At 40.9% G+C, this 16,442-nt stretch overlaps 1 protein-coding gene across 4 annotated transcripts in view; it reads right to left on the minus strand.

Annotated features, from left to right (window-relative positions):
- The window catches only part of RARB (retinoic acid receptor beta), a 603,146-nt gene that overhangs the window by 77,677 nt on the left and 509,027 nt on the right, over positions 1-16,442 (minus strand). For all 4 annotated transcript variants that reach the window (XM_066585512.1, XM_066585514.1, XM_066585513.1 and 1 more), the window contains one exon: positions 7,548-7,689. In XM_066585512.1, coding sequence (XP_066441609.1) covers positions 7,548-7,689 — 142 coding nt within the window. The remainder of the gene's footprint in view (positions 1-7,547; positions 7,690-16,442) is intronic.

The raw sequence follows: 16,442 nt of genomic DNA on the forward strand, positions 1-16,442 counted from the left end.
CGATGTCCTATAATTCCTGGTGCAATGTTTTTGTGTGGCTAAAGATCACTCATCTGAATGCATACCCTGGAACCCAGTGCTTCAGACGGGCGCGATTGTTTTACATAGCCAAATTAGTCGCGTTAAAACGCTGGTGTGAATCAGACCTTGAGGGCATTCTTTGAGCATCTATTGGGCTCATTGGGGTTTATGAACCCATGTGGTGGGAGCATTTCCTGGCACATAACCAAATGTGTGAACATTGCCTACGATTTGGTCGGAAGCGTTGGGCCACACGAGGCACTACATTAAGCGATGACTGAACATGTTGCAGGCTGGCGCTCTGTAATACCAGTAACTCTCTAATGTATTCTCAAAGAAAAAACAAAATCTAATGTTTTATGCCAATTAAATTTGTACATAAATGAAAAAATGGTTTTCAGAAGTGGCAATATGTTGTAGAATATCAGTAAGTATTATTTCCCTAAACTTGGGGCTTCTAATTAAATGAACAAAACTACGAGATGAGCCAAAGAAAAGTCCATGAAAACTCTTTTACCAACACAGCAGCAAGAACAACTAAACAACGCTGTGTGTGAATTCCACCTTAGGGCGATGATATTTGATGTACCCTGTTTCCCAGAAAAAAAGATCTACCCCAAAAATAAGCCCTAGCATGATTTTTTAGAATTTTTAAGGGATGCAGAATGATTTTTCAGGATTTTTGAGAATGCTTGAGCTATTAGCCCTACTCCAAAATTAGGCCATAGTTACAGTTAATAAAAAAAAGTAAATGTAACCCCTTCCCTTCTACCATAATGGAAAAATTAAGAATATATATATAAAAAAGTCAATGTAAATAGTCTCCAGGCAGTTATACATGTAAAAAAGTAAAATCTTTTGGAGCAAAAATTAATGTAAGGTCCTGTCTTATTTTGGGGGAAACAGGGTATATTGGCCAAATTCAGAGGGGAAGGGGGTGTCTAAATGATCCTCTAATTTTTAGCTGAGGGCTAAGGCAGCAGGAATGTCCTAAGCTCTTGCTCACAACCTGAAGGTTGCGAGTTCAATCCTGGCATTGTTCAGGTAGCCAGTTCAAGGTTGACTCATCTTTCCATCCTTCTGAGTTCGGTAAAATTATTACCCAGCTTGGTAAGGTGGTAATAAATAAATTACTCAAGAGCACTGCGGAATAAGTTGGCGGTAACAGGATTTATTTTTTTATTTATTGATGGGTGACCCCCAATGCTCCCATGACAGCAGATCGCAGGGGATAAGTATTGGGCAGTCAGATTTCCTTCAGTTTCAGAAGAGAAACGCCGCTGCCAGAAGTGTCTGGAAGCGCTTTCTCCCCTCTCTACATTCACAGCACATGAATGTGTAAGGAGGTGTCACAAAGGATAGCTTTCACCCAACAGCTAACTAATGTGTGTGGCGACCCTTAAAGGGGTTGTCCAGGTTTAGAACAACCCAGCTGATTTCTCCTAAACACAGTGCCACACTTGTCCATAGGGTTGTGTGTGGCATCGCAGCTCAGCTTTTATTAAAGTGAATGGGATCTGAGCTGCAATATTAGACACAACCCACTGACAAGGGTGGCACTGTGTTTAGAAGAAAGCAGCCATGTTTTTCTAACTCTGGACAGACCCTTTACGAGTTTTGATGCACAACCTTACAAACGCTGGTTTTTGTATTGCAGATTAAGGCCATTTTACACGGAAAGATTATCGTTCAAACAAGAAAAAAAGAAAGTTTGTCCAAATGACGAACAATAAATCATTTGCTTTTCATTCATCGGTCATTCTAGGCAGGCATAAAAATTACCGTAGGCTCGTCCACTAACCATTCAATTTAAACAGCGCTCATTCAGTCACTTATACAGCGAATGAGAACGAATGAACAATTTCTCAATTGAACGAGCCAACGATGTATCTGCCGGTATAAACCGGCTGCACGGAACTCTGACAATGTTCGCTCGTTCAAAGACCACGTGCCGATTGTTAAGGGGTTAAATACATGCCGTTTTCCCAAAAATGATACCTTGTTTTTTTTCCATAAAGCAGCAGTTTTAGGATACTGAAGTCAATGGAAAAGAAGGAAAAAAAATGGGAATTTGCAAGGGATGCATCATACTGCGGCCGGTAGAAACTAAACTGTCCCCTCCGTTGAGTGTCAAATGTATTATGCTGACATAATTAGGCCGGCTGCACACGGGGCGGAATGGAATTGTAGAAAAACCACAGTGGGCGTCCGCCTCCGAATTCTGCAGCAAAGACCGCCCATAGCATGCTATGGAAAAGCGTTTTTTCCTGCTCACGAGCGGAAATCAATTGCACTTTTCCGCTTGCGGGGGGAGAAAAAAAAAATCGCAGCATGCTCTATTCTGAGGCGGATTTCATGCGGACGGCTTCCATTGAAGTCAATGGAAGACGTCCGACCTGCGGCCCTTCCACAATCATCATTGCAGAAAGGCCATGGGATCCGCGTCATCGCCAAGAGATGGCACAGCCTGTACTGCCCATGTGCGCCGGCTGGCACATCGGCAGAAGAGAATATGAAGAGTGCAGATAGGTAAACTGAGTCAACGGCTGCATACAGGGTCGGATTCTGCATGCGGAATCCAAGCCGGCAACATGCAGATGGCCTTACAAAAAAAACAAAAAACAAATTAATTACAGTGGAATATTTGGCTCCTGAGGAAAGAATGGATGAAGAAGAGTACAGGAGCGTACCTTTACTCTACATCCTCATTAGATACAGTCCCAATATAGCGGGTGGTCAGACATTCAGGACAGATCCTGTAGGTCTATAGATAGCGATTTGAGTTTAATAGCAGGATGTACGGTATATGCCCTTTATTCCCGTCCAGTCTCTTCCAGCTTTGTTATGAGTATGATGTGAATATTAGACATGATCCATCCCTCCTGGGATACAATGCTCTGCTCTTGAACTCCCTTAGACATCAAACATACTATTTATATAGTCCCTTTATCTCTCCGTAACAAGATTGCATAAAGGAACAGGTATGGAGAAAATCAATGAGCAGGGGAGTTTATAAAACTAAGCAAAAAAGTTGATAAACGCCATTCCCAATGTTATTTCCTTCACTATTTTGTGTAGCGCATCTATAGGAAGACGACTAAAAAGAAGATCTGCAAGCAATTTTTTGTGAAATAGTAGCCTTGGGTGGGATCGAACCCCCAGCCCCAGTAGAGCAATGCAGGACCGGGATTAGTTTTTATTACGGTATGATCATGAATCATAAAATAATTTTGCACCGGAATCCGCGTGTATTTGGTGCAGATTGTCACCACGGAATTCACTTACGGCAATGAATGAATTTGGCGGAGAAAATCCACAGCATTTCCACAACAAACAGAGCTTGCTGCGGATTAGGAAACAAAACATTCACTGGCATGGTACGTGACATCGCCTCATTCACACCAGCGGTTTTACCGCGATAACATGTCGGCCGGAAACTGCAACTATGTGAAGCATTGGATTCCAATGCATTCATTCACATGGGTGCGTGATAAAATCACACTACTAAATCGTCAAATCGCTGACAGTTTTCGGTCACGGATTTTTCACGCTGCGTTAAAAGATAGGTATAGGTACCTATCTTATGATGAAAAACACTGGAGGCTGAAAAAAAGGGAGGGAAAGAAGACAGCTGGCCCTATTCAAGCATTAGAAGTCATTACGAGCATTCCCGCCGACTGACGGAATTCCGCACTGCAGCGGGGTTTTTTCCACATGATACGCCCGTGTGAATGGACAAGAAATGTTAATCTTGGGACTCGATTGCGGGTATTCTTCATTATTGCGATTTTCGGCTGCGTATGGCCAGCTGGAAAACGCATCACCTGTCAGAATGAGGCCTAAGGCTGTATTGACACAGCGAATAAGATTCTGGTAAGTAAATGTGTATAAGTGCCCCTAACATGTGCCATTAATAATACTGTATTTTCTTATAGTTGATTGATATGTGGCATAGAAACTTGTCATATACAAATCTGCAACAAAGTCTCTTAATGCCATACATGTGAATTTTAATGTGGAGTTGTGGAATCTGCACTGCAAAGAGCGGAATCTGCACTGCAAAGAGCGGAATCTGCACTGCAAAGAGCGGAATCTGCACTGCAAAGAGCGGAATCACTACTGCAAAGAGCGGAATCACTACTGCAAAGAGCGGAATCACTACTGCAAAGAGAGGAATCTGCACTGCAAAGAGAGGAATCTACCTCAAAGAGCCGAATTTGCACGGCAAAGAGAGGAATCTCTACCTCAAAGCGGAATCGCTACCTCAAAGAGCAGAATCTGCACTGCAAAGAACGGAATCTGCACTGCAAAGAGCGGAATCTGCACTGCAAGTAGTGGAATCTCTACTGCAAATAGCGGAAACTCTACTGCAAATAGCGGAATCTCTACTGCAAATAGCGGAAGCTGCCGGATTTCCTCAGCATTTGTGCAGCTAATTTGCATCAAAATCTGCATGCAAGACCAGTAGATCTTGATGTGGATTTGTTTGTGGCACTTTTTTATCCTATGCGTTAATTCACCCTTTCCTTATGTGACAGGGGTAGGTTTGGGCCTCTTCACGCACCTGCTCCCTCCGCACCCCCTGCATCTACCCCCTTATAATCAAGATACCTGCTGCAGGGACTGTTATAAGTACAATACACTGAAGTAGGTCATCTTGGGGGGGGGGAGGGGGTTCTATGCTACATTTCTATGTTGACACACAAACTTCAATTAACCCCCAAGAAAGCAATCAAAGTGTTTTATTTTTAAGACCAAAAGAACAAACTTTTAATCACAGCTTTGTAGACTAAATTCGCCTCCACCAACCACTCCAACAAGGCTGTTCCCACCTCTGTCTTTAGAGAGCTCAGAGTGACTGAAGGCTAAAACACATTAAAATGAATTAAGCACAGCAGTTGTTTAAGTAAAATGGTGCAACATGTTAATTGAATGAGTTACCAAGGGGATTTGTTATTCACTCTAATCCTTTGAACAGAAATAGCCCTTTTTCTTCCGTTCCCAACTTTGTCCTTCTTCAGCTGTCAAAATAATTAAAATTCTGCGATTGCTCTTCTGGTATAGATATACATTATCAGAAGTGAGAGGAGTCAGGCCTGTAAGGAATATTTCATCAAGAGTTCTCTTTCACCAGAAGATCCATCGCAATTTTATATTTTAATCTCTTATAAGGAAAATGTAAATAAGTAAGTTGCAGCCGAGGAGCGGGCCTCATTCATGACTAGTGGGAGGAAGCCGCGGCTCCTTGGGTCTCTTAAAGGGCAAGCTTACTGCAATTGCTGGAAACTGGTAAGTAATAACTTATGACTGACTTTGGACCTAATCTGTTTGAATACATCTGATATCTTAGGCTGTATGTATAATGTGTAATATTGCATGTTCTTTAACCCTTTAAGGACACTGACTATTTTGGCCCAAGGGACGCTTTTCATCACCACTTTCCAAAAGCCATAACTTTTTAATTTCTCTGTCAACATGGCCATATATTCTTTTCTGTGGGTCGGTACGATTATGACAATACCAAAAATATTATTTTTTTTTAGCTTTTTCCACTTTTGCACGATAAAAACCCCTTTTTGGGGAAATTATTATTCATTTTACATCTCTGCATTCAAAGTCCAATTACTTTTTTATTTTACTATGGTTGGAGCTCTAAGAGCGCTTGATTTTTGTTTGACAAGCTTTCATTTTTATTTGTACCATTTTGGGGTACATCAGATTTTTTCGATCACTTTTATTGAGTTTTTTGGGAGGCAAAATAAACAAAAAAAACATTTCAACTCCATTTTTAAAGTTTTTTTTTTTAACGTTTTTTTGCCATGTGCAAATAGTGTGTTCAGTTTATTGTACAGATTGTTATGGATATGATGATACCAAATGTGTAGTTTTTAAACTTTTATTTTTTATACAAATAGCGAAAAATGAGCAAAAAAGTTTTAGTTTTTTTTTTAATGTATTTTTTCTTAACACTTCTTATATCCCTATAGGGGGCTTAGACCATAACTGCTATGATAATGCATTGCAGGACTTCCATGCACAATACTTTATCGCTTACAATAGCGATCATAGGCAACGGCAGGCCGGGACGCCAATATCCGATGTCTTGTTGCCATCGCAACTCATCAGCCGTCCGCGATTACATTATTTACCCCGCACGATAAATGTTGTCAGAAAAAAAAAATGAAGAACCCCAGAAATGCACTTTTTTGGTCACCCTGTCCCCATGAAAAAATGCAATAAAAAGCAATCAAAAAGTCGTATGTACTCCAGAATGTCACTAACAGAAACTACAGGACGTTCTGTAAAAAATGAGCCCTCACACAACTATGTTGACAGAAAAATAAAAAAATTATTGCGTGCAGAAGATGCTGGCAGAAAATAATTTTTAAAAATTAAATATCTTTGAAAAAAACTACAAGTAGTACAGCAAAAAAAAAAAAAACAGTATAAGTTTGGTATCGTAGTAATTGTACTGACTAATAAAACAAAGTTATCGGGTCATTTTTGTTACAGTTTGTGTGCTGTAAAAACAAGACACACCGAAAGATGGCGGAATGTCATTTTTTTTTTATTTCTCTCCACTTAGAAATTTTAAAAAAATCAGCACATTATATAGTACATTAAATAGCACCATTAGAAAATACAACTCGTCCCACAAAAAACAAGCCTTCATACAGCGACGTCGATGGATAAATAAAGGAGGTACGATTTTTTTTTTTCTTTTAAAAAGGGGGGAGCAAAAAACAAAAATGGAAAAACAAAAAAAAGACTTGGTCACTAAGGGGTTAAAGCATGCCTAACTTTTTAGATGACTTTTCAGAATGATTTGCTGGATGCATAGGAGAATAGACACTATTGTTGGCCATTATACTTCCTGTATTTTCCCCCATTTTCCCCTCTTCAGGGTGAACATCTAATTCTCAATCATCTCAGGACTGGTGGGAGGAAACCTAGCTGCTATTCTGTGTGTTCTATAAACTGTACACAGAAAACTGATCCTGTTCTCCAATTGTCTGTAACACACAGACATAAAATAATCAGTGTATACAGCAAGAGTGAGTAGTGGAGAAGCGCTTTCTTACTACAACACAGTAAACAATCACTTAAATTTGCTTTAGGAATCACCTGTGTGAGTCGCTCCTTCTCTCCTCCCCCTCCCCATTGCTGTCTATACAGCTCAATGATCATGCACCCCCTCTCCACCCTTCATCTAATGCCCTAGCGTCTCCCGTTAATCATTAGACAGCAGGCAGTTGACTGCAGGCAAGAAGAAGAGAGACAGAACAGTTTTCCTATTGATCAAACTAAAATTCCTAGTTTCTCCATCGGTATAAAATGTGATCGTCTTTTATAGAGGTGCACTACAAATGCAATCTGAAGGCATTACATCATATACAATTACCAATAAACATCACAGATCAGAAAACATGATGTTGGGACCAGATCCCAACCGTGACTGTATAATATGTATATCATATTTGCCATTTCTTCATGATAAGAGCAGAAATGCTTTGCATTGAACTCACATTCTTTGGACATTCCCACTTCAAAGCACCTCTGTAGTCGGCAGTACTGGCAGCGGTTCCGTGTCACTTTATTGATAACACAGTTCTTTTCCCTGTGACATGTGTAAATCATGTTCTTCTGTATACTCCGCCTGAAGAAGCCCTGTAATGAGGAAGGCAGAGGGGAATAAATGTACATTGGTCACACCACAGATCGTCCTATTAAGGTCATTAAATGTCATTAAATGGAAAATGTTGGATAATGTGACTCTTCAAAACCGTATGAAAAATTAAAGGCTTTGTATCATTTTCCTTGCTGTTTGGAGTAGGACACTTCTGTGTCAAAGTATATGGAACAGATTATGATGTTGAGTTTCGAAACTGATACTGGAGTACTTGCTGTCTGTAGGAGACTATATGATAGCTCTTGACAGCCAGACGAACAAAGGTTCATCAAGAGTTTAACGAAGCCTAGTTATTTACTAAGAGTATATTTAGGAGCCAATATTAAGTTATCGTATTACCAGTCACATGGTAACATGTTAAGAAAGAGTTAAATAATTAATGATAAGGATATACCACCAAGTCTGGACAAAAAAGATACATTCTAGGTGTGCAGAAAAGCTTATGGTTCTGTGCAAGAGTGTAACTATAGTGGAATTACACTCGGGCCCTTGAGCCTTAGGGGGTCCATAAGGTCTTTCATCCCCATATGAGCAGGCCTGCACTATAAACGATAGACACTGTCAACTGCTTTGTGATTAGCCAATGCTGATCATGTGAGCAGCACTGGCCAATCACAGAGCAGCTACAGTGAATTAGCAGTCCTAACACTAACAATACACTATAGACGCTCTGGTAGTCTAAAGTTAGCGGAGGCCATCTTGGCTGCCAAAAATCCCCAAACCAGAACTGGTGGAGAGAAATGCCAGGAAGAGAAGATAAAGTACAGGTCAGAAACCCCTCCACCCTGCAGTGGAGGTCACTTTAAAACAGGAATTGAATGGAGATCACTGAGAGACACAGGCAAAGGAACACAGATAGGGTATGATTCCACGATGCAGTGACTACTTGCAGCCTAAACCCCGTCCACCCACGGCGGCCAATGGCCATGTGATCTTGCTGAAGATACCACTGGCTTATAGAACTGTATCCTGATGACAAAAATAGTCATTAATGTTCATACCCTGAACTCAGATGCTGATGAAAAATGGTTGGGGGCGAGTGTTGCCACATTCCGAGTTTGGTATGGGGTCTCATATTTTTTCCTTGTTACTCCCCTGAATGGAAGTGTTCAGATATGTCTGTGTGCAGGTGGGTAACTAGGTGACCGTAACACTAGGTTTACTAATGTTGGAACGTCAAGTCTCAACGTTACAGTAGGAAAAGCAGCTCTGGAGCACAAACTGCTGCTGTACTGTACAGATAATGTGCATTGTATGTTGTCTATTTTTCTATTTAAGCATAAAGATGCTCTAAGGCATAATACAAGCATCTGTACAGGTGAATTAGTACTACGAAATGCAACACTACATTACCAGGGCCACCTCACCATTTATAGTGTAATATTACATGGGGTTAAGTTAAAGAAGTTGTAAATTAAAAAATCGTTTTATTTCTATAGCGCCAACTTATTCTGCAGCGCTTTCAGGTAATTTATTACTTCCCCCACCAAGCTGGGCACTCATTGTACCAACCTCGGAAGGATGGAAGTCTGAGTCAACCTTGGACCGGTTACCTGAACCATGTGGGGATTGAACTCACAACCTTTAGGTCGTGAGCGAGAGCTTAGGACTGCATTTAGGACTCTGCGCCACACGTGGCTCATTGAGTTGTCTGACTTCATCGAATACTCTGGCCTGGTGATGTCGCGTAAACAAGGGCTTCTAATGTAGAAGCCTCCGACAAGTTTATGGGACATCAGGGGATGACATCCCAGTGGGGCCTCCAATTGGCTGCAGCAATCACATGAGTAAACAACCACGTCTGCCGCAGCCAAAGTAAATAGTAGACCGGAGCAGCAGCGAGGGAGCTTCTCGGCAGTGGAGAGGCGATTATATGTTTTTTTAACAATATATTTCGTCTTCCCACTGCCACCAATCATTTTTATATTTAAAAACCCCTTTACCAAGGCCAACCCTAAATAAAGGTTGGCAGTTCCCACCGATGTGGGCAAACTAATGAGTATGGGGGTGGTTGAAGTTGTATGGCAGCTCTTTATTCCCTCTTCCTATGGTAACAAACATGAATATTCAGCCATGGGATTTCTTCTAGGTACCACTGCAAGCAAGAGGGACATTGGAGCTCTGAACAATGAATGGCAAGATCTTCCAATTCTTCTATCTTCCCGCTATGAGTTTCTGGATAGAGTGTGACAGAACTGAGATGCGGTGACCTCTATATGGTGGAATCTGGAGGACACCAGGCAATTGCTATGTTAGCCCTTTCATAATCCCGCAGTCTGCAATACTATAATACTACTATTTTTACAACACTACTTTCATACTCTAAAATTAGGCTATATTCACACTCGTATTTGGCTTCAATTCATAATGGATGCCACAATACTCAGATTCATAGTATGACAGATACCAGTGTCTATTGAAAGCACAAGAACACAATGGACATGGAGAAAGCCCTCGCGTAGAGTGGATACTCCAAAACTCAGAATGAATAGCGATATACTTATTAATGGAGTGCACTTTTTTGCCCTGAACTGGTAGTTATTAACCGGCTAATGCTGAAGAGCAAAGGTTAGAGCCTGAGATGATTACACCGACCTACTATTTACTGTCCTCTAAAAAGCAAGCTGCATGGGGCTTTCAGTTCTTTGTTCACAATCTATATTCCATTTACATCTTATCCTGTGATCGGATCAGTAGGGTCATTCAATTGTTCTAAAAAACCCCTAACGAGTCCAGGTAGAACACTGGCTGTCTTATCGGCTTACGGACTTAGCAACCTTACACAGCTCAGCTTGGCCTCCTATTCATAGAGCTTAAACTGAGCCTGCAAAAGTCCGCTATTGATGAAACTATCACCACACTGACTGCCATGAACCTGACTTCCGCAGAATCACGGAGAGAAACTATTTTATCCACATCCGATTTTGTAAACACTAACAATACAACACTAGCGCAAAAACAAATACAATGGGGCAGATTTACTAATGCGGTCTAATAGTTAAATGTTTTTATGAACTTTTCAAATTCTTAACATTGACCAACGACCATTGCATTCAATAGGAACAATCTCCATCCCTGCCATAAACTTGAAGGCCATGTGGCAGTCCTGTCAGGAAATGTTAGTCCATGCTATTGAATGATCTCTGATTTGGCCATAGGAGCTATCTCCTAAGAAAACATTTCGAGAAGCTCCATTTTCCATGCAATCGATGGTCCAGTATAAACTAAGTTTAAACTATGTGGGGAGGAAAGGAAGGTATATAGGGGAAGCAAGGGAAAGAGTTAAGGGGCAATAAGGAGAAAAAGAAACAAAGAAAGGGAAAAAGGGAAGGAACTGGAGAGAAACACGAGGCTCATTTTTAATGTCCATCTTCCTCTCCGTCATCTCAACAGGTTATAACCTAAGTCTCCAAGGTGGCTGATAAGTCTAGCCCATGTGGACTTTTGTAATGCACCATTCCTGACCAATCACTCAAGGCAGAACCAGGGAATCTGAAGATGCGCAACATGTATCACAATGACTCATATTAACTTTAGACCACCTATTGGTTGGGTTACTTTGCTAGGAGCTGAAGAATGGCAAATACAGAAGCTCTGGATCCAGTATATGCCAGACCCAAACAGCACCAAAAAGAACCCATTGACTAATGGGCTCCATTTGGCATCATTATGCACTCCCGCATTTTCATGGATGAAATAACACTGCATGCGTGCATTCATCTGGAAATCAACGACAGGGAGCTTTGAAAAGAGCCTCCAACACTGATGTGAACGAAGTCAGTTACCCATTATGAAACAAAAAGAAATCAAAATGGACCTTTTGGTGTCAGGAATGGGGAAATAGAATGGAATGAGTTCCTGAATTAGGCCCCTTGGCTTGGCTACATGCGATTGCCAGAGTTAGTCATGAGTACAGAAACAGTCAAGCTGTTATGGACACAACATAGTGAACAACCAGTATGCTGTTTCGGCAGTTCTTAAGTTATGGAAACAGTGTTGCTCCCTGTACTATTCTGTTTCCATGACTTCCATTCACTTCTATGGGAGTCACATGAACAGCATAGCACAGCCCGGTTGACTGTTTCCATACTCCAGGCTACCCAGTACGTAGAGGTGTTGTTATCCTGGTCACAGTTGACTGAAATGGAAATACCACTATAATGCACAGGAAAAATGGTGAAAGTGATGCCACAATACAGAGATAAGACTTACAGTGATGTCCCTGCATAAAGATAGCATACATGGTAATGTGATACTAAAGGGATAAATAACATGAGCGGAATAAACTCAATGATGTCACCACCGTGTATAATGCACTTACTGATGTCACCGATGATGGATTATGTATGTGATTACATAGCACACACGTGATGCACACAGTGAGAACAGACCACAGAAGGAAGACACAGTATAGGTATAAAACAGGAATAGTCAAAAAAGTGATATCATAGTAGAGGGATCATGCACATTGCAGGTGTGCAACCAATAATTCCATAACTACGATCATAATAGGTCCCAGGAGTACGGATAAAATGGTAACACAGTGCTACAAAAGGGAAGAGCAAGGCCAGAAGATGAAGTGGAAGAAATATATTCAGCAACGCGTTTCGGTGCCAGAATGGAACCTTCCTCAGGCCAGTTACAATACAGCTGCACTAAATACAGCAAGTAACTCACAGTGACCAAGTGGTGAGACACAAGCAACTCCTGGTTCCTGTATCTACGGAGCCTTTGGGTTTTCTGTCCTGGGCTGGCTGCCGCTGTGCTGACAGGCTTGTATAGATGGTATCAATATTTACTAGATGTGATTATTCTTTTCTATTCGGATCCCTCTGACATATGGACCGCTGTTTCTGTTAGTTTATCCTAATAGGTTGTCATTCAATTTCCACACCATAGTCTTTACTAACTGCACCTTACTTCTGTGTGAAGATGGGTCCTATGGAACTGCTATGCCTGCTACCCCGGGGTAACTATGCCCACTAGCTGATGGCTAGGTGACTTCCATTGTATCTTGTTAGTTAGAATATAGGTAAGAGTTATAAGTCATGACCAAATCAAGATTTTGGCACTAGAGGAAATCTTCCAATGGGCCATTGTTACCTTCAATCTTATACACTATATAACCAAAAGCACCTATAAATACAGCTTCTACTGCTATTTATTAATCGTTTACCATTCTATACTAATTCTAAGTAATTAATTATATTGCTTCTTGAAAAGGTTGGCTTTCAATCAACATGGCCACCATTATACCTCCAACGAGTTTTCTACACTCTCAAATGACAAATTTGCCTAGTTATGATGGAGCCATCACAGCCAATAATTGTTATGACCCACTGGGCAGGTAATGAATGTTCGCTTGGGGCTTCTGGCACTCATTTCAGCAGGGTCCTCCGACTGCAGTGAGGATGAGTGGTGATCAAGTATCTGTTTTATATTTACGCCATTTAAAGGGGTTGTACCAGAATCACAAGTTGTTCCCTATCCACAGGATAGGGGTAACAATCTGATCGGTGGTGGTATCCACCAATCCCAAGAACGGTGGTCCCGTGTCATCTGTCCTTTTCACTGTGGGCTTACTACATCCCCCCACAGTGAGGATTCTCGAAGTGCTGGTCACGCTGATGCTCCCTTCCCTTTCATTGGGGTTGCGCAGATATAGCCCAATGGCAATGGCTCGGGGTATTTCTGTGAGCCCTATTGAACTAAATGTAGCGCCGAATTTGCATACTCGACCGGTGCTCCCTTCATTCTGATGTCACCGTAAGCATCCCCACAGTGATAGGAAGAGAGGAAATCGGACCCCTATCCTAGAGAGCGGCAGGGGTCTCAACAGTAAAACCTCCACCAATCAGTAAGTTATCCCATATCCTGTGGTTCAGGGATAACTTGTGATCCTGGTACAATGGCAATCCCATTAAGAAGAAAAAAACCCACAAAAAGCAGCAAAAACTGTGACAAAATGTCACCGGCGCCATAATTAGCCTATAGTACACTGTGGATATGTAAGACGTTGAGTCATAAGAGGGTCCGCTGTACCCATTGCACAAGGATCTGTGTTAACTAGAGCCGGCCTTGTTAGTTAATTACTATTTTCATGTAGCCTTATAGTACTTGATATTTTAAAACAGAAAGGCTCTACTTACAGCTGGTATGCTGTAATTGTGTTTGTCTTAATTACAAAGCGCTGCCACAAGAAGAGATACCTTTGCCGCGCTTTATGTGTTTCCGTGCGCAGGCAATAATTTTAATACATCATTAGCTAATGGTAAGTACAAGCTCTATATGAAACTGGATATCTTAATTTTGCTATAAAAACGGCTTCATTGCAATGAAAAATAGCCACGAAAAGGTACTGATGTTTGTTTATTTGCTGGAAGAGTCCCCGATGGGCAGTAAGGGGAGCATAATTTAGAGTAGATCAGCAGAAAAGTACACATTTGTTGATAACTGTAAAACCACCTGCTAAATATAATAGTACTTAGCGCTGCTAAATATTTCAAAGTAAGTATCAATAAGCTCTACAGAAATAAGTACCATAAGTCATTATAAAATATAATCCCACGCATTTCATAACTCTTTCCAGCATAGAAGCCAATTGGCCTGCTGTTTACACCGTGCGTTCCCCAGAGTGGTCTGCGGTGCATCATTTACCAGGCCTATAGTCCACAGTGGGCTCTTCTTACTCCTACTTTACCCAATGTATTGCCATTCCATTTTTTCTCCTTTTATAGCTATGCACCATCTCAAGGAGTTTGGCTATTTTCTTAAAGAAAAAATACGCATTGCCAAGATTCTCTGGGGGCGATTTACTAAATTTCTTTCAATCTAAATCATGTATTTTAAGGGGATTTTTTGACGTGTAGGAAAAATGGTCCAAGATAATACGTAAACAGTTCTCGGTCCGTCTAAATGTATGTGGTATGTTCAAAGCGATGGTTAAATTAGTGGTTGTGATGGCTGCAGGTTTAAGTGCTTTTCTCATATAACATTTCAGAAGATAGCAGGTTCTAAGGGGATATTCACACATCACAGTCACATTGTGTTTATAAATCCGACTATGATATGACTGCAACGTGCGAATAGAATGCCGAAGGGCAACATTGTCCAGATATGGGGACATCTGACCTGAAACTGTATGGAGTTAAGGTTACTTATTGCCGGTAATGGTTTTCTAAACCAGAGAGTGTAATTATGGATGGTAGACCTGGCCAGAGCTTTGGATGCGATCCACTTCTGATCACACAAACGGACTCGAAAACTCTCTGTTATTTCTGTTATAAAAATGTACAATTTTAAATCATATATTACATAGTATATAAGGCTGAAAAAAGACATAAGTCCACCCACTTCAGCCTATTACCCTTCAATGTTGATCCAGAGGAAGCAAAAAAAAAACAAACAATGAGATAGAAGTCACTTTTCCTCATTTTTAGCCATCCCAGCTTCAAATCTGGCAATCAGAATAATTCCTGGATCACGAATCCTTCTGAAGTAACCAGCGATATAACATGTAACATTATTACACTCAAGAAAAGCTTAGAGATCCCTCCTTAACCCTCCTATTGAGTTCGCCATCACTACGTCTTCAGGCAAAGAGTTCCATAGTCTCACTGCTCTTACAGTAAAGAACCCCCTTCTATGTTGGTGTAGAAACCTTCTTTCTCCTAGACGCAAAGGTTGCCTCCAGTCACAGTCCTGTGTATAAATAGATGATGAGAGGGATCTCTGTATTGTCCTCTGATATATTTATACAGAGTTATTAGGTGGCCCCTCTTTAAACCAAATAACCCCAATTTTGATGACCTCTCTGGGTATTGTAGTCCACCAATTCCATTTATTACTTTAGTTGCCCTCATTTGAACCCACTCAAGTTCTGATGTCCTTCTTGTGCCCAAAACTGTCCATCATATTCCATGTTTGGTCTAACCAGTGACTTGTAAAGAAGGAAGTACAATGTTCTCGTCGTGTGCCCCTTTACCGCTTTTGATCTACCTTACAATCCTATTAGCCTTGGCAGCAGCTGCCTGACACTGGTTAAGTAACATACTGACGTTACTGAATAAAAAGCCTGAACCACAAATGCAGTGAAAGACAATATACCGAATGACATTGAGCTACACAGCATCACTCAATGCCAAAGTGCAGCTGCAAAGGATATAAAATATTAAGATACATTGAAACAGAAAAAATAAACCTGTTTCAAGTAGATTCAATTGTCTGTTGTGAGGCCATATCTTGAACAAGATGTACCGTTTTATAGATAAGAGAGAGAAGAGCTAGTGGGGGTTTAGAGCACAACTAGATAGGTAAAAGGAATGTAAGGTCTAAAATACAAGAAAATGACAGAACAGAAGAAAAACTTGTCAAATGACCGAGAGTTATCATTTTTGATCATTTTAAGGATCGTTCCCCATCAGTCAAAAACTGACCTCCATTGCCCTGGGGGTATTGGTTTGCCTTGCTGTGGACCATATACTAGATCAGCAAGAGGATGAGCCTCATAGTCATTTGTCTTTTCTAACCTATGTAACTCTATAGGTAACAAGCTACAAAGTTAATTAATGAATGGCATTCCAAATTTCCCTTGTTTTTAACCAAGCAGAGCAAGACACAATCTCCAAGCACAGTAATTGCTTCTGCCAACCGCTCTTCTCCATTTCCAGGACATCCGTATCCTTCTAGAATATATTCAGTAATTACTCTTTTACACGAGTCTCCATGCATT

This window comes from Eleutherodactylus coqui, chromosome 12 (assembly GCF_035609145.1).
Source record: "Eleutherodactylus coqui strain aEleCoq1 chromosome 12, aEleCoq1.hap1, whole genome shotgun sequence".
Classification (NCBI taxonomy): domain Eukaryota; kingdom Metazoa; phylum Chordata; class Amphibia; order Anura; family Eleutherodactylidae; genus Eleutherodactylus; species Eleutherodactylus coqui.